This window comes from Ambystoma mexicanum, chromosome 11, assembly GCF_040938575.1.
Source record: "Ambystoma mexicanum isolate Mex_15411 chromosome 11, UKY_AmexF1_1, whole genome shotgun sequence".
NCBI lineage: Eukaryota > Metazoa > Chordata > Amphibia > Caudata > Ambystomatidae > Ambystoma > Ambystoma mexicanum.
This window is the reverse complement of record NC_090934.1, coordinates 47,700,032-47,716,414: the sequence shown is the minus strand read 5'-3', so window position 1 is coordinate 47,716,414 and position 16,383 is coordinate 47,700,032. Positions and strand designations below refer to the sequence as shown.

Here is a 16,383-nt window from a genome sequence, read left to right as displayed (position 1 = left end):
AGAGTCAGTGTGGGGAGCGGCTAGTGTAGCAGAGTCAGTGTGGAGAGCTGCTAGTGTATCAGAGTCGGTGTGGAGAGCTACTAGTGTACCAGAGTCAGTGTGGAGAGCTGCTAGTGCAGCAGAGTGAGTGTGGAGAGCTGCCAGTGTATCAGAGTCGGTGTGGAGAGCTGCTAGTGTAGCAGAGCCAGTGTGGAGAGCAGCTAGTGTAGCAGAGTCTGTGTGGGGAGCTGCTAGTGTATCAGAGTCGGTGTGGAGAGCTACTAGTGTACCAGAGTCAGTGTGGAGAGCTGCTAGTGCAGCAGAGTGAGTGTGGAGAGCTGCCAGTGTATCAGAGTCGGTGTGGAGAGATGCTAGTGTAGCAGAGTCAGTGTGGAGAGCAGCTAGTGTAGCAGAGTCAGTGTGGAGAGATGCTAGTTTAGCAGAGTCTGTGTGGGGAGCTGCTAGTGCAGCAGAGTCAGTGTGGAGAGCTGCTAGTGCAGCAGAGTCAGTGTGGAGAGCAGCTAGTGTAGCAGAGTCAGTGTGGAGGGTGGATAGTGTAGCAGAGTCAGTGTGAGGAGCTGCAAGTGCAGCAGAGTCAGTGTGAAGAGCAGCTAGTGTAGCAGAGTCAGTGTGGAGAGCTGCTAGTGTAGCAGAGTCATTGTGGAGATTGGCTAGTGTAACAGAGTCAGAATGGAGAGCAGCTATGGAAGCATAGTCAGTGTGGAGAGCTGCTAGTGTAGCAGAGTCAGTGTGGAGAGCAGCTAGTGTTTCAGAGTCAGTGTTGGAGAGCAGCTAGTGTAGCAGAGTCAGTGTAGAGAGCTGATAGTGTAGCAGAGCCAGTGTGAAGAGCAGCACATGTATCAGAGTCAGTGTGGAGAGCTGCTAGTGTAGCAGAGTCATTGTGGAGAGCGGCTAGTGTAACAGAGTCAGAGTGGAGAGCAGCTATGGAAGCATAGTCAGTGTGGAGAGCTGCTAGTGTAGCAGAGTCAGTGTGGAGAGCAGCTAGTGTTTCAGAGTCAGTGTTGGAGAGCAGCTAGTGTAGCAGAGTCAGTGTAGAGAGCTGATAGTGTAGCAGAGTCAGTGTGAAGAGCTGCTAATGTAGCAGAGTCAGAGTGGAATGCAGCTTGTGTAGCAGAGTCAGTGTGGAGAGTGGCTACTGTAGCAGAGTCAGTGTGGGGAGCTGCTGGTGTACCAGAGTCAGTGTAGAGAGTGGCTAGTGTATCGGAGTCAGTGTGGAGAGCAGCTAGTGTAGCAGAGACAGTTTGGAGAGCAGCTAGTGTTGCAGAGTCAGTTTGGAGTGCACCTAGTGTATCAGAGTCAGTGTGGAGAGTGGCTACTGTAGCAGAGTCAGTGTGGGGAGCTGCTGGTGTACCAGAGTCAGTGTAGAGAGTGGCTAGTGTAGCAGAGTCAGTGTGGAGAGCAGCTAGTGTAGCAGAGTCAGTGTGGAGAGCAGCTAGTGTTGCAGAGTCAGTGTGGAGAGCACCTAGTGTAGCAGAGTCAGTGTGGAGAGTGGCTACTGTAGCAGAGTCAGTGTGGGGAGCTGCTGGTGTACCAGAGTCAGAGTGGAGACTAGCTAGTGTAGCAGAGTCAGTGTGGAGAGCTGATAGTATAGCAGAGTCAGTGTGGAGAGCAGCTAGTGTAGCAGAGTCAGTGTGGAGAGCAGCTAGTGTTGCAGAGTCAGTGTGGAGAGCACCTAGTGTAGCTGTGTCAGAGTGGAGAGCTACTAATGTAGCAGAGTCAGTGTGGAGAGCAGCTAGTGTAACGGAGACAGAGTGGAGAGCAGCTAGTGCAGCAGAGTCAGTGTGGAGAGCTACTATTGTATCAGAGTCAGAGTGGAGAGCAGCTAGTTTAGCAGAGTGAGTGTGGAGAGTGGCTAGTGTAGCAGAGTCAGTGCGGAGAGCAGCTAATGTATCAGAGTCAGTGTGGGGAGCTGCTAGTGTAGCAGAGTCAGTGTAGAGAGCAACTAATGTAGCAGAGTCAGTGTGGAGAGCGGCTAGTGTAACAGAGACTGAGTGGAGAGCTGCTAGTGTAGCACAGTCCATGTGGAGAGTGGCTAGTATAGCAGAGTCAGTGTGGAGAGCTGCTAGTGCAGCAGAGTCAGTTTGGGGAGCTGCTGGTGCAGCAGAGTCAGTGTGGATAGTTGCTAGTGCAGCAGAGCAAGTGTGAGGATATGCTAGTGCAGCAGAGTCAGTGTGGAGAGCGGCTGGTATAGCAGAGTCAGTGTGGAGAGCTGCTAGTGTATCAGAGTCAGTGGGGAGAGCTGCTAGTGCAGCAGAGTGAGTGTGGAGTGCTGCTAGTGTATCAAAGTCGGTGTGGAGAGCTGCTAGTGTAGCAGAGTCAGTGTGGAGAGCAGCTAGTGTAGCAGAGTCAGTGTGGAGAGATGCTAGTTTAGCAGAGTCAGTGTGGGGAGCTGCTAGTGCAGCAGAGTCAGTGTGGAGAGCAGCTAGTGTAGCAGAGGCAGTGTGGAGAGTGGATAGTGTAGGAGAGTCAGTGTGAGGAGCTGCTAGTGCAGCAGAGTTAGTGTGAAGAGCAGCTAGTGTAGCAGAGTCAGCGTGGAGAGCTGCTAGTGTAGCAGAGTCATTGTGGAGAGCAGCTAGTATAGCAGAGTCATTGTGGAGAGCGGCTAGTGTAACAGAGTCAGAGTGGAGAGCAGCTATTGAAGCAGAGTCAGTGTGGAGAGCTGCTAGTGTAGCAGAGTCAGTGTATAGAGCAGCTAGCGTATCAGAGTCAGTGTGAAGAGCAGCTAGTGTAGCAGAATCAGTATAGAGAGCTGCTAGTGTAGCAGAGTTAGTGTGGAGAGCAGCTAGTGTAGCAGAGTCAGTGTGAAGAGCTGCTAATGTAACAGAGTCAGAGTGGAGAGCAGCTAGTGTAGCAGAGTCAGTGTGGAGAGCTGATAGTATAGCAGAGTCAGTGTGGAGAGCGGCTAGTGTAGCAGAGACAGTGTGGAGAGCAGCTAGTGATGCAGAGTCAGTTTGGAGAGCACCTAGTGTAGCAGAGTCAGTGTGGAGAGTGGCTAGTGTAGCAGAGTCAGTGTGGGGAGTGTCTAGTTTTGCGGAGTCAGAGTGGAGAGCTGCTAGTGTATCAGAGTCATTGTGGAGAGCTACTAATGTAGCAGAGTCCGTGTGGTGAGTGGCTAGTTTTGCGGAGTCCGAGTGGAGAGCTGCTAGTGTATCAGAGTCAGTGTGGGGAGCTGATAGTGCAGCAGTGTCAGTGTGGAGAGCTGCTAGTGCAGCAGAGCAAGTGTGAGGATATGCTAGTGCAGCAGAGTCAGTGTGGAGAGCGGCTAGTGTAGCAGAGTCAGTGTGGAGAGCTGCTAGTGTATCAGAGTCGGTGTGGAGAGCTACTAGTGTAGCAGAGTAAGTGTGGAGAGCTGCTAGTGCAGCAGAGTGAGTGTGGGGAGCTACTAGTGCAGCAGAGTCAGTGTGGAGAGCTTCTAGTGCAGCAGAGTCAGTGTGGAGAGCAGCTAGTGTAGCAGAGTCTGTCTGGAGAGTGGATAGTGTAGCAGAGTCAGTGTGAGGAGCTGCTAGTGCAGCAGAGTCAGTGTGAAGAGCAGCTAGTGTAGCAGAGTCAGTGTGGAGAGCTGCTAGTGTAGCAGAGTCATTGTGGAGAGCGGCTAGTGTAACAGAGTCAGAGTGGAGAGCAGCTATGGAAACATAGTCAGTGTGGAGAGCTGCTAGTGTAGCAGAGTCAGTGTGGAGAGCAGCTAGTGTTTCAGAGTCAGTGTTGGAGAGCAGCTAGTGTAGCAGAGTCAGTGTAGAGAGCTGATAGTGTAGCAGAGTCAGTGTGAAGAGCTGCTAATGTAGCAGAATCAGAGTGGAATGCAGCTTGTGTAGCAGAGTCAGTGTGGAGAGCTGATAGTATAGCAGAGTCAGTGTGGAGAGCAGCTAGTGTAGCAGAGACAGTTTGGAGAGCAGCTAGTGTTGCAGAGTCAGTTTGGAGTGCACCTAGTGTAGCAGAGTCAGTGTGGAGAGTGGCTAGTGTAGCAGAGTCAGTGTGGAGAGATGCTAGTTTAGCAGAGTCTGTGTGGGGAGCTGCTAGTGCAGCAGAGTCAGTGTGGAGAGTGGATAGTGTAGCAGAGTCAGTGTGAGGAGCTGCTAGTGCAGCAGAGTCAGTGTGAAGAGCAGCTAGTGTAGCAGAGTCAGTGTGGAGAGCTGCTAGTGTAGCAGAGTCATTGTGGAGATTGGCTAGTGTAACAGAGTCAGAATGGAGAGCAGCTATGGAAGCATAGTCAGTGTGGAGAGCTGCTAGTGTAGCAGCGTCAGTGTGGAGAGCAGCTAGTGTTTCAGAGTCAGTGTTGGAGAGCAGCTAGTGCAGCAGAGTCAGTGTGGAGAGCTACTATTGTATCAGAGTCAGAGTGGAGAGCAGCTAGTTTAGCAGAGTGAGTGTGGAGAGTGGCTAGTGTAGCAGAGTCAGTGCGGAGAGCAGCTAATGTATCAGAGTCAGTGTGGGGAGCTGCTAGTGTAGCAGAGTCAGTGTAGAGAGCAACTAATGTAGCAGAGTCAGTGTGGAGAGCGGCTAGTGTAACAGAGACTGAGTGGAGAGCTGCTAGTGTAGCACAGTCCATGTGGAGAGTGGCTAGTATAGCAGAGTCAGTGTGGAGAGCTGCTAGTGCAGCAGAGTCAGTTTGGGGAGCTGCTGGTGCAGCAGAGTCAGTGTGGATAGTTGCTAGTGCAGCAGAGCAAGTGTGAGGATATGCTAGTGCAGCAGAGTCAGTGTGGAGAGCGGCTGGTATAGCAGAGTCAGTGTGGAGAGCTGCTAGTGTATCAGAGTAAGTGGGGAGAGCTGCTAGTGCAGCAGAGTGAGTGTGGAGTGCTGCTAGTGTATCAAAGTCGGTGTGGAGAGCTGCTAGTGTAGCAGAGTCAGTGTGGAGAGCAGCTAGTGTAGCAGAGTCAGTGTGGAGAGATGCTAGTTTAGCAGAGTCAGTGTGGGGAGCTGCTAGTGCAGCAGAGTCAGTGTGGAGAGCAGCTAGTGTAGCAGAGGCAGTGTGGAGAGTGGATAGTGTAGGAGAGTCAGTGTGAGGAGCTGCTAGTGCAGCAGAGTTAGTGTGAAGAGCAGCTAGTGTAGCAGAGTCAGCGTGGAGAGCTGCTAGTGTAGCAGAGTCATTGTGGAGAGCAGCTAGTATAGCAGAGTCATTGTGGAGAGCGGCTAGTGTAACAGAGTCAGAGTGGAGAGCAGCTATTGAAGCAGAGTCAGTGTGGAGAGCTGCTAGTGTAGCAGAGTCAGTGTATAGAGCAGCTAGCGTATCAGAGTCAGTGTGAAGAGCAGCTAGTGTAGCAGAATCAGTATAGAGAGCTTCTAGTGTAGCAGAGTTAGTGTGGAGAGCAGCTAGTGTAGCAGAGTCAGTGTGAAGAGCTGCTAATGTAACAGAGTCAGAGTGGAGAGCAGCTAGTGTAGCAGAGTCAGTGTGGAGAGCTGATAGTATAGCAGAGTCAGTGTGGAGAGCGGCTAGTGTAGCAGAGACAGTGTGGAGAGCAGCTAGTGATGCAGAGTCAGTTTGGAGAGCACCTAGTGTAGCAGAGTCAGTGTGGAGAGTGGCTAGTGTAGCAGAGTCAGTGTGGGGAGTGTCTAGTTTTGCGGAGTCAGAGTGGAGAGCTGCTAGTGTATCAGAGTCATTGTGGAGAGCTACTAATGTAGCAGAGTCCGTGTGGTGAGTGGCTAGTTTTGCGGAGTCCGAGTGGAGAGCTGCTAGTGTATCAGAGTCAGTGTGGGGAGCTGATAGTGCAGCAGTGTCAGTGTGGAGAGCTGCTAGTGCAGCAGAGCAAGTGTGAGGATATGCTAGTGCAGCAGAGTCAGTGTGGAGAGCGGCTAGTGTAGCAGAGTCAGTGTGGAGAGCTGCTAGTGTATCAGAGTCGGTGTGGAGAGCTACTAGTGTAGCAGAGTAAGTGTGGAGAGCTGCTAGTGCAGCAGAGTGAGTGTGGGGAGCTACTAGTGCAGCAGAGTCAGTGTGGAGAGCTTCTAGTGCAGCAGAGTCAGTGTGGAGAGCAGCTAGTGTAGCAGAGTCTGTCTGGAGAGTGGATAGTGTAGCAGAGTCAGTGTGAGGAGCTGCTAGTGCAGCAGAGTCAGTGTGAAGAGCAGCTAGTGTAGCAGAGTCAGTGTGGAGAGCTGCTAGTGTAGCAGAGTCATTGTGGAGAGCGGCTAGTGTAACAGAGTCAGAGTGGAGAGCAGCTATGGAAACATAGTCAGTGTGGAGAGCTGCTAGTGTAGCAGAGTCAGTGTTGGAGAGCAGCTAGTGTAGCAGAGTCAGTGTAGAGAGCTGATAGTGTAGCAGAGTCAGTGTGAAGAGCTGCTAATGTAGCAGAATCAGAGTGGAATGCAGCTTGTGTAGCAGAGTCAGTGTGGAGAGCTGATAGTATAGCAGAGTCAGTGTGGAGAGCAGCTAGTGTAGCAGAGACAGTTTGGAGAGCAGCTAGTGTTGCAGAGTCAGTTTGGAGTGCACCTAGTGTAGCAGAGTCAGTGTGGAGAGTGGCTAGTGTAGCAGAGTCAGTGTGGAGAGATGCTAGTTTAGCAGAGTCTGTGTGGGGAGCTGCTAGTGCAGCAGAGTCAGTGTGGAGAGTGGATAGTGTAGCAGAGTCAGTGTGAGGAGCTGCTAGTGCAGCAGAGTCAGTGTGAAGAGCAGCTAGTGTAGCAGAGTCAGTGTGGAGAGCTGCTAGTGTAGCAGAGTCATTGTGGAGATTGGCTAGTGTAACAGAGTCAGAATGGAGAGCAGCTATGGAAGCATAGTCAGTGTGGAGAGCTGCTAGTGTAGCAGCGTCAGTGTGGAGAGCAGCTAGTGTTTCAGAGTCAGTGTTGGAGAGCAGCTAGTGTAGCAGAGTCAGTGTAGAGAGCTGAAAGTGTAGCAGAGTCAGTGTGAAGAGCAGCAAATGTATCAGAGTCAGTGTGGAGAGCTGCTAGTATAGCAGAGTCATTGTGGAGAGCGGCTAGTGTAACAGAGTCAGAGTGGAGAGCAGCTATGGAAGCATAGTGAGTGTGGAGAGCTGCTAGTGTAGCAGAGTCAGTGTGGAGAGCAGCTAGTGTTTCAGAGTCAGTGTTGGAGAGCAGCTAGTGTAGCAGAGTCAGTGTAGAGAGCTGATAGTGTAGCAGAGTCAGTGTGAAGAGCTGCTAATGTAGCAGAGTCAGAGTGGAATGCAGCTTGTGTAGCAGAGTCAGTGTGGAGAGCTGATAGTATAGCAGAGTCAGTGTGGAGAGCAGCTAGTGTAGCAGAGACAGTTTGGAGAGCAGCTAGTGTTGCAGAGTCAGTTTGGAGTGCACCTAGTGTAGCAGAGTCAGTGTGGAGAGTGGCTACTGTAGCAGAGTCAGTGTGGGGAGCTGCTGGTGTACCAGAGTCAGTGTAGAGAGTGGCTAGTGTATCGGAGTCAGTGTAGAGAGCTGCTAGTGTAGCAGAGTCAGCGTGAAGAGCTGCTAATGTAGCAGAGTCAGAGTGGAGACTAGCTAGTGTAGCAGAGTCAGTGTGGAGAGCTGATAGTATAGCAGAGTCAGTGTGGAGAGAAGCTAGTGTAGCAGAGTCAGTGTGGAGAGCAGCTAGTGTTGCAGAGTCAGTGTGGAGAGCACCTAGTGTAGCTGTGTCAGAGTGGAGAGCTACTAATGTAGCAGAGTCAGTGTGGAGAGCAGCTAGTGTAACAGAGACAGAGTGGAGAGCAGCCAGTGCAGTAGAGTCAGTGTGGAGAGCTACTATTGTATCAGAGTCAGTGTGGGGAGCTGCTAGTGTAGCAGAGTCAGTGTAGAGAGCAACTAGTGTAGCAGAGTCAGTGCAGATTGCAGCTAGTGTAGTAGAGTCAGAGTGGAGAGCTAATAATGTAGCATAGTCAGTGTCGAGAGCGGTTAGTGTAACAGAGACTGAGTGGAGAGCTGCTAGTGTAGCAGAGTCCATGTGGAGAGTGGCTAGTATAGCAGAGTGAGTGTGGAGAGTGGCTAGTGTAGCAGAGTCAGTGTGGAGAGCAGCTAATGTATCAGAGTCAGTGTGGGGAGCTGCTAGTGTAGCAGAGTCAGTGTAGAGAGCAACTAGTGTAGCAGAGTCAGTGCGGATTGCAGCTAGTGTAGTAGAGTCCAAGTGGAGAGCTACTAATGTAGCAGAGTCAGTGTGGAGAGCGGCTAGTGTAACAGAGACTGAGTGGAGAGCTGCTAGTGTAGCAGAGTCCATGTGGAGAGTGGCTAGTATAGCAGAGTCAGTGTGGAGAGCTGCTAGTGCAGCAGAGTCAGTTTGGGGAGCTGCTGGTGCAGCAGAGTCAGTGTGGATAGTTGCTAGTGCAGCAGAGCAAGTGTGAGGATATGCTAGTGCAGCAGAGTCAGTGTGGAGAGCGGCTGGTATAGCAGAGTCAGTGTGGAGAGCTGCTAGTGTATCAGAGTCAGTGTGGAGAGCTGCTAGTGCAGCAGAGTGAGTGTGGAGTGCTGCTAGTGTATCAGAGTCGGTGTGGAGAGCTGCTAGTGTAGCAGAGTCAGTGTGGAGAGCAGCTAGTGTAGCAGAGTCAGTGTGGAGAGATGCTAGTTTAGCAGAGTCAGTGTGAGGAGCTGCTAGTGCAGCAGAGTCAGTGTGGAGAGCAGCTAGTGTAGTAGAGGCAGTGTGGAGAGTGGATAGTGTAGGAGAGTCAGTGTGAGGAGCTGCTAGTGCAGCAGAGTTAGTGTGAAGAGCAGCTAGTGTAGCAGAGTCAGCGTGGAGAGCTGCTAGTGTAGCAGAGTCATTGTGGAGAGCAGCTAGTATAGCAGAGTCATTGTGGAGAGCGGCTAGTGTAACAGAGTCAGAGTGGAGAGCAGCTATTGAAGCAGAGTCAGTGTGGAGAGCTGCTAGTGTAGCAGAGTCAGTGTGTAGAGCAGCTAGCGTATCAGAGTCAGTGTGAAGAGCAGCTAGTGTAGCAGAGTCAGTGTAGAGAGCAGCTAGTGTAGCAGAGTCAGTGTAGAGAGCTGCTACTGTAGCAGAGTCAGTGTGAAGAGCTGCTAATGTAACAGAGTCAGAGTGGAGAGCAGCTAGTGTAGCAGAGTCAGTGTGGAGAGCTGATAGTGATGCAGAGTCAGTTTGGAGAGCACCTAGTGTAGCAGAGTCAGTGTGGAGAGTGGCTAGTGTAGCAGAGTCTGTGTGGGGAGTGTCTAGTTTTGCGGAGTCAGAGTGGAGAGCTGCTAGTTTATCAGAGTCAGTGTAGAGAGCTACTAATGTAGCAGAGTCTGTGTGGTGAGTGGCTAGTTTTGCGGAGTCCGAGTGGAGAGCTGCTAGTGTATCAGAGTCAGTGTGGGGAGCTGATAGTGCAGCAGTGTCAGTGTGGAGAGCTGCTAGTGCAGCAGAGCAAGTGTGAGGATATGCTAGTGCAGCAGAGTCAGTGTGGAGAGCGGCTAGTGTAGCAGAGTCAGTGTGGAGAGCTGCTAGTGTATCAGAGTCGGTGTGGAGAGCTACTAGTGTAGCAGAGTAAGTGTGGAGAGCTGCTAGTGGAGCAGAGTGAGTGTGGGGAGCTACTAGTGCAGCAGAGTCAGTGTGGAGAGCTTCTAGTGCAGCAGAGTCAGTGTGGAGAGCAGCTAGTGTAGCAGAGTCTGTCTGAAGAGTGGATAGTGTAACAGAGTCAGTGTGAGGAGCTGCTAGTGCAGCAGAGTCAGTGTGAAGAGCAGCTAGTGTAGCAGAGTCAGTGTGGAGAGCTGCTAGTGTAGCAGAGTCATTGTGGAGAGCGGCTAGTGTAACAGAGTCAGAGTGGAGAGCAGCTATGGAAGCATAGTCAGTGTGGAGAGCTGCTAGTGTAGCAGAGTCAGTGTGGAGAGCAGCTAGTGTTTCAGAGTCAGTGTTGGAGAGCAGCTAGTGTAGCAGAGTCAGTGTAGAGAGCTGATAGTGTAGCAGAGTCAGTGTGAAGATCTGCTAATGTAGCAGAATCAGAGTGGAATGCAGCTTGTGTAGCAGAGTCAGTGTGGAGAGCTGATAGTATAGCAGAGTCAGTGTGGAGAGCAGCTAGTGTAGCAGAGACAGTTTGGAGAGCAGCTAGTGTTGCAGAGTCAGTTTGGAGTGCACCTAGTGTAGCAGAGTCAGTGTGGAGAGTGGCTAGTGTAGCAGAGTCAGTGTGGGGAGCTGCTGGTGTACCAGAGTCAGTGTAGAGGGTGGCTAGTGTATCAGAGTCAGTGTAGAGAGCTGCTAGTGTAGCAGAGTCAGCGTGAAGAGCTGCTAATGTAGCAGAGTGAGAGTGGAGACTAGCTAGTGTAGCAGAGTCAGTGTGGAGAGCTGATAGTATAGCGGAGTCAGTGTGGAGAGCAGCTAGTGTAGCAGAGTCAGTGTGGAGAGCAGCTAGTGTTGCAGAGTCGGTGTGGAGAGCACCTAGTGTAGCTGTGTCAGAGTGGAGAGCTACTAATGTAGCAGAGTCAGTGTGGAGAGCAGCTAGTGTAACAGAGACAGAGTGGAGGGCAGCCAGTGCAGCAGAGTCAGTGTGGAGAGCTACTATTGTATCAGAGTCAGAGTGGAGAGCAGCTAGTTTAGCAGAGTGAGTGTGGAGAGTGGCTAGTGTAGCAGAGTCAGTGTGGAGAGCAGCTAATGTATCAGAGTCAGTGTGGGGAGCTGCTAGTGTAGCAGAGTCAGTGTAGAGAGCAACTAGTGTAGCAGAGTCAGTGTGGATTGCAGCTAGTGTAGTAGAGTCAGAGTGGAGAGCTACTAATGTAGCAGAGTCAGTGTGGAGAGCCGCTAGTGTAACAGAGACTGAGTGGAGAGCTGCTAGCGTAGCAGAGTCCATGTGGAGAGTGGCTAGTATAGCAGAGTCAGTGTGGAGAGCTGCTAGTGCAGCAGAGTCAGTTTGGGGAGCTGCTGGTGCAGCAGAGTCAGTGTGGATAGTTGCTAGTGCAGCAAGGCAAGTGTGAGGATATGCTAGTGCAGCAGAGTCAGTGTGGAGAGCGGCTGGTATAGCAGAGTCAGTGTGGAGAGCTGCTAGTGTATCAGAGTCAGTGTGGAGAGCTGCTAGTGCAGCAGAGTGAGTGTGGAGTGCTGCTAGTGTATCAGAGTCGGTGTGGAGAGCTGCTAGTGTAGCAGAGTCAGTGTGGAGAGCAGCTAGTGTAGCAGAGTCAGTGTGGAGAGATGCTAGTTAACAGAGTCAGTGTGGGGAGCTGCTAGTGCAGCAGAGTCAGTGTGGGGAGCAGCTAGTGTAGCAGAGGCAGTGTGGAGAGTGGATAGTGTAGGAGAGTCAGTGTGAGGAGCTGCTAGTGCAGCAGAGTTAGTGTGAAGAGCAGCTAGTGTAGCAGAGTCAGCGTGGAGAGCTGCTAGTGTAGCAGAGTCATTGTGGAGAGCAGCTAGTATAGCAGAGTCATTGTGGAGAGCGGCTAGTGTAACAGAGTCAGAGTGGAGAGCAGCTATTGAAGCAGAGTCATTGTGGAGAGCTGCTAGTGTAGCAGAGTCATTGTGTAGAGCAGCTAGTGTATCAGAGTCAGTGTGAAGAGCAGCTAGTGTAGCAGAGTCAGTGTGGAGAGCTGATAGTATAGCAGAGTTAGTGTGGAGAGCAGCTCGTGTAGCAGAGACAGTGTGGAGAGCAGTTAGTGATGCAGAGTCAGTTTGGAGAGCACCTAGTGTAGCAGAGTCAGTGTGGAGAGTGGCTAGTGTAGCAGAGTCAGTGTGGGGAGTGTCTAGTTTTGCGGAGTCAGAGTGGAGAGCTGCTAGTGTATCAGAATCAGTGTGGGGAGCTGATAGTGCAGCAGTGTCCGTGTGGAGAGCTGCTAGTGCAGCAGAGCAAGTGTGAGGATATGCTAGTGCAGCAGAGTCAGTGTGGAGAGCGGATAGTGTAGCAGAGTCAGTGTGGAGAGCTGCTAGTGTATCAGAGTCGGTGTGGAGAGCTACTAGTGTAGCAGAGTCAGTGTGGAGAGCTTCTAGTGCAGCAGAGTCAGTGTGGAGAGCAGCTAGTGTAGCAGAGTCTGTCTGGAGAGTGGATAGTGTAGCAGAGTCAGTGTGAGGAGCTGCTAGTGCAGCAGAGTCAGTGTGAAGAGCAGCTAGTGTAGCAGAGTCAGTGTGGAGAGCTGCTAGTGTAGCAGAGTCATTGTGGAGAGCGGCTAGTGTAACAGTCAGAGTAGAGAGCAGCTATGGAAGCATAGTCAGTGTGGAAAGCTGCTAGTGTAGCAGAGTCAGTGTGGAGAGCAGCTAGTGTTCCAGAGTCAGTGTTGAGTGCAGCTAGTGTAGCAGAGTCAGTGTAGAGAGATGGTAGTGTAGCAGGGTCAGTGTGGAGAGCAGCTAGTGTAGCAGAGTCAGTGTTAAGAGCTGCTAATGTAGCAGAGTCAGTGTGGAGAGCTGATAGTATAGCAGAGTCAGTGTGGAGAGCAGCTAGTGTAGCAGAAACAGTGTGGAGAGAAACTAGTGTTGCAGAGTCAGTTTGGAGAGCACCTAGTGTATCAGAGTCAGTGTGGAGTGTGGCTAGTGTAGCAGAGTCAGTGTGGGGAGCTGCTAGTGTAGCAGAGTCAGTGTGGCGAGTTACTAATGTAGCAGAGTCTGTGTGGTGAGTGGCTAGTTTTGCAGAGTCAGAGTGGAGAGCAGTTAGTGTATCAGAGTCAGTGTGGGGAGCTGATAGCGCAGCAGAGTCAGTGTGGAGAGCTTCTAGTGCAGCAGAGCAAGTGTGAGGATATGCTAGTGCAGCAGAGTCAGTGTGGAGAGCGGCTAGTGTAGCAGAGTCAGTGTGGAGAGCTGCTAGTGTATCAGAGTCGGTGTGGAGAGCTACTAATGTACCAGAGTCAGTGTGGAGAGCTACTAGTGCAGCAGAGTGAGTGTGGAGAGCTACCAGTGTATCAGAGTCGGTGTGGAGAGCTGCTAGTGTAGCAGAGTCAGTGTGGAGAGCAGCTAGTGTAGCAGAGTCAGTGTGAGAGATGCTAGTTTAACAGAGTCTGTGTGGGGAGCTGCTAGTGCAGCAGAGTCAGTGTGGAGAGCAGCTAGTGTAGCAGTGTCAGTGTGGAGAGTGGATAGTGTAGCAGAGTCAGTGTGAGGAGCTGCTAGTGCAGCAGAGTCAGTGTGAAGAGCAGCTAGTGTAGCATAGTCAGTGTGGAGAGCTGCTAGTGTAGCAGAGTCATTGTGGAGAGCAGCTAGTGTAACAGAGTCAGAGTGGAGAGCAGCTATGGAAGCATAGTCAGTGTGGAGAGCTGCTAGTGTAGCAGAGTCAGTGTGGAGAGCAGCTAGTGTTTCAGAGTCAGTGTGGAGAGCAGCTAGTGTAGCAGAGTCAGTGTAGAGAGCTGATAGTGTAGCAGAGTCAGTGTGAAGAGCAGCTAGTACAGCAGAGTCAGTGTGAAGATCTGCTAATGTAGCAGAGTCAGAGTGGAATGCAGATTGTGTAGCAGAGTCAGTGTGGAGAGCTGATAGTATAGCAGAGTCAGTGTGGTGAGCTACTAATGTAGCAGAGTCAGTGTGGAGAGTGGCTAGTTTTGCAGAGTCAGAGTGGAGAGCAGCTAGTGTAGCATAGTGAGTGTGGAGAGTGTGTAGTGTAGCAGAGTCAGTGTGGAGAGTGGCTAGTGTAGCAGAGTCAGTGTGGAGCATGGCTAATGTAGCAGAGGCAGTGTGGAAAGCTGCTAGTGTAGCACAGACTGTGTGGGGAGCTGCTAGTGTAGCACAGTCAGTGTGGAGAGCAGTTAGTGTAGCAGAGTCAGTGTGGAGAGCGGCTAGTCTAGCAGAGTCAGTGTGGGGAGCTGCTAGTGTAGCAGGGTCCTTGTGGAGAGCAACTATTGTAGCAGAGTCAGTGTGGAGTGTGGCTAGTGTAGTAGAGTCAGTGTGGAGAGCAGCTAGTGTAGCAGAGGCCGTGTGGAAAGCTGCTAGTGTAGCAGAGACCGTGTGGGGAGCTGCTATTGTAGCAGAGTCAGTGTGGAGAGCAGTTAGTGTAGCAGAGTCAGAGCGGAGAGCTACTAATGTAGCAGAGTCAGTGTGGAGAGCAGCTAGTGTAACAGAGACAGAGTGGAGAGCAGCTAGTGTAGCAGAGTCAGTGTAGAGAGCTACTATTGTAGCAGAGTCGGAGTGGAGATCAGCTTGTTTAGCAGAGTCAGTGTGGAGAGCGGCTAGTGTAGCTGAGTCAGTGTGGAGAGCAGCTAATGTAGCAGAGTCACTGTGGGGATCTGCTAGTGTAGCAGAGTCAGTGTGGAGAGCAACTAGTGTAGCAGAGTCAGTGTGGAGAGCTGCTAGTGCAGCAGAGTCAGTTTGGGGAGCTGCTAGTGCAGCAGAGTCAATGTGGATAGTGGCTAGTGTAGCAGAGTCAGTGTGGGAATCAGCTATTGTATCAGAGTCGGTGTGGGGAGCTGCTAGTGCAGCAGAGTCAGTGTGGAGAGCTGCTAGTGCAGCAGAGCAAGTGTGAGGATATGCTAGTGCAGCAGAGTCAGTGTGGCGAGCTGCTAGTGCAGCATTGTCAGTGTGGAGAGCTGCTAGTGCAGCAGAGCCAGTGTGGAGAGCTGCTAGTACAGCAGAGTCAGTGTGGCGAGCTGCTAGTGCAGCATTGTCAGTGTGGAGAGCGGCTAGTGTAGCAGAGTCTGTGTGGAGAGTTGCTAGTGCAGCAGAGACAGTGTGGAGAGCTGCTAGTGCAGCAGACCTAGTGTGGAGAGCTGCTAGTTTATCAGAGTTAGTGTGGAGAGCGGCTAGTGTAGCAGAGTCTGTGTGGAGAGTTGCTAGTGCAGCAGAGACAGTGTGGAGAGCTGCTAGTGCAGCAGAGTGAGTGTGGAGAGCTGCTAGTGTATCAGAGTTAGTGTGGAGAGCTGCCAGTGTAGCAGAGTCTGTGTGGAGAGTTGCTAGTGCAGCAGAGACAGTGTGGAGAGCTGCTAGTGCAGCAGAGTGAGTGTGGAGAGCTGCTAGTGTATCAGAGTTAGTGTGGAGAGCTGCCAGTGTAGCAGAGTCTGTGTGGAGAGTTGCTAGTGCAGCAGAGTCTGTGTGGAGAGCTGCTAGTGCAGCAGAGTCTGTGTGGAGAGCTGCTAGTGCAGCAGAGTCAGTTTGGGGAGCTGCTAGTGCAGCAGAGTCAGTGTGGATAGTGGCTAGTGTAGCAGAGTCAGTGTGGGAATCAGCTATTGTATCAGAGTCGGTGTGGGGAGCTGCTAGTGCAGCAGAGTCAGTGTGGAGAGCTGCTAGTGCAGCAGAGCAAGTGTGGAGAGCTGCTAGTGCAGCAGAGCAAGTGTGAGGATATGCTAGTGCAGCAGAGCCAGTGTGGAGAGCTGCTAGTACAGCAGAGTCAGTGTGGCGAGCTGCTAGTGCAGCATTGTCAGTGTGGAGAGCGGCTAGTGTAGCAGAGTCAGTCTGGAGAGCTGCTAGTGTAGCAGAGTTCATGTGGGGAGCTGCTGGTGCAGCAGAGAGAGTGTGGAGAGCTGCTAGTGCAGCAGACCTAGTGTGGAGAGCTGCTAGTGCAGCAGAGTGAGTGTGGAGAGCTGCTAGTGTAGCAGAGTCATGAGGCGTGTATCAGGTTTCTGTGACAGCAAGAAGTGAAAGGTAATAGTTGAAGAAGTCATAGATATCGGAAGAACTGTTGCAGAGGGATTGTGCATTCCAGAGGTCAAGTATAAAAGTGGTAAGAGCTAGAAAGTGGTGCAGTTGTTGCAGAGTCGACGGCAGGGGAGATGGATGGGGTTGGTTGTACTGGGATAGCGGGGGCATCCTGTTTGAGGGGTGAGGGTGCAGGGTGGAGAAGAGAGATGGTGCGAAGGGAGAGTGAGGCAGAATTTAGAGCAACGTGAGGCTGAAGGCTATGAGAGAAGAGAAGGCGAAGAGTGAGCAGAAAGAGGAATGGAGCCAAGTCAAGGTGCGTGATGGAGGGAAGAAGAAATAGGCAGGAGAAAAGAATGAAGAAAGGGTGCAGCCCAAGAGAGAGAGGTTTGTGGGTAAGTATAAAGGGAAGGGGTGATGGTTGGCTGAGAAGTATCAGGTGTAAATTCTGAGTTGGGCTAGCATGGGGCATTAGGTAGCCAAAAGACAGCTGCTAGGCCAGAAATTGAATTGTTCCTTGGTCCTGTGAGGTAACACAAGCTCCATGGTGAATGGATAGTCCATGGTTGAAAAGATCACTATGTGTGGAAGCAGGAGGAAAAAAAGGTGAGCAATGCCAAGTTGTGTCATTAGCAGGGGGTCTTATCCTATGCCATTATTCCTATGCCTAAAAGGCCCAAACAGGAAGTTGCCCTTTGCTGCTTTTAGCCATTAGCTGTAGACGCCCAGGCTAAGCACCCAGAACAGACTCGATTTCAAGGGAGGCAGTGTGCCACATGCTCCAGCTGGCTTCTAGTCTTCCAGACACAATACAAGCAGTGTTGTAGGTGTTACAGGGCCAGTAGGCTTTGTTTTCGAGTCAGATAGTGCACAGGGTAGTCTGGGAAAGCAGGATGTGGCAAAACATTCCTTTATTGTCCAATTAAAAGGCCAAAGCATTGGGTGGAAGCTAGTTACATCGTCCATAGCTACTGCCCCTCCCCCGGGCCAATACAGCATAGGTGAGAAGCATAACCGGCTAAGGAGAATCGTACCAC

At 51.5% G+C, this 16,383-nt stretch overlaps 2 protein-coding genes across 2 annotated transcripts; both read right to left on the bottom strand.

The window, feature by feature from the left end:
• Positions 1-995: 995 nt before the first annotated feature.
• Positions 996-10,667, bottom strand: LOC138504905 (pneumococcal serine-rich repeat protein-like). Its single transcript, XM_069625308.1, has 4 exons — positions 10,380-10,667; positions 7,262-9,748; positions 4,316-6,205; positions 996-3,713 (listed from the first exon to the last, which is right to left on the bottom strand). The coding sequence occupies exons 1-4, from the start codon at positions 10,665-10,667 to the stop codon at positions 996-998; spliced, it is 7,383 nt and encodes a 2,460-aa protein (XP_069481409.1).
• Positions 10,668-12,745: 2,078 nt separating this feature from the next.
• Positions 12,746-15,193, bottom strand: LOC138504904 (pneumococcal serine-rich repeat protein-like). Its single transcript, XM_069625307.1, has one exon. The coding sequence runs from the start codon at positions 15,191-15,193 to the stop codon at positions 12,746-12,748; it is 2,448 nt and encodes an 815-aa protein (XP_069481408.1).
• Between the last annotated feature and the right edge of the window lie 1,190 nt (positions 15,194-16,383).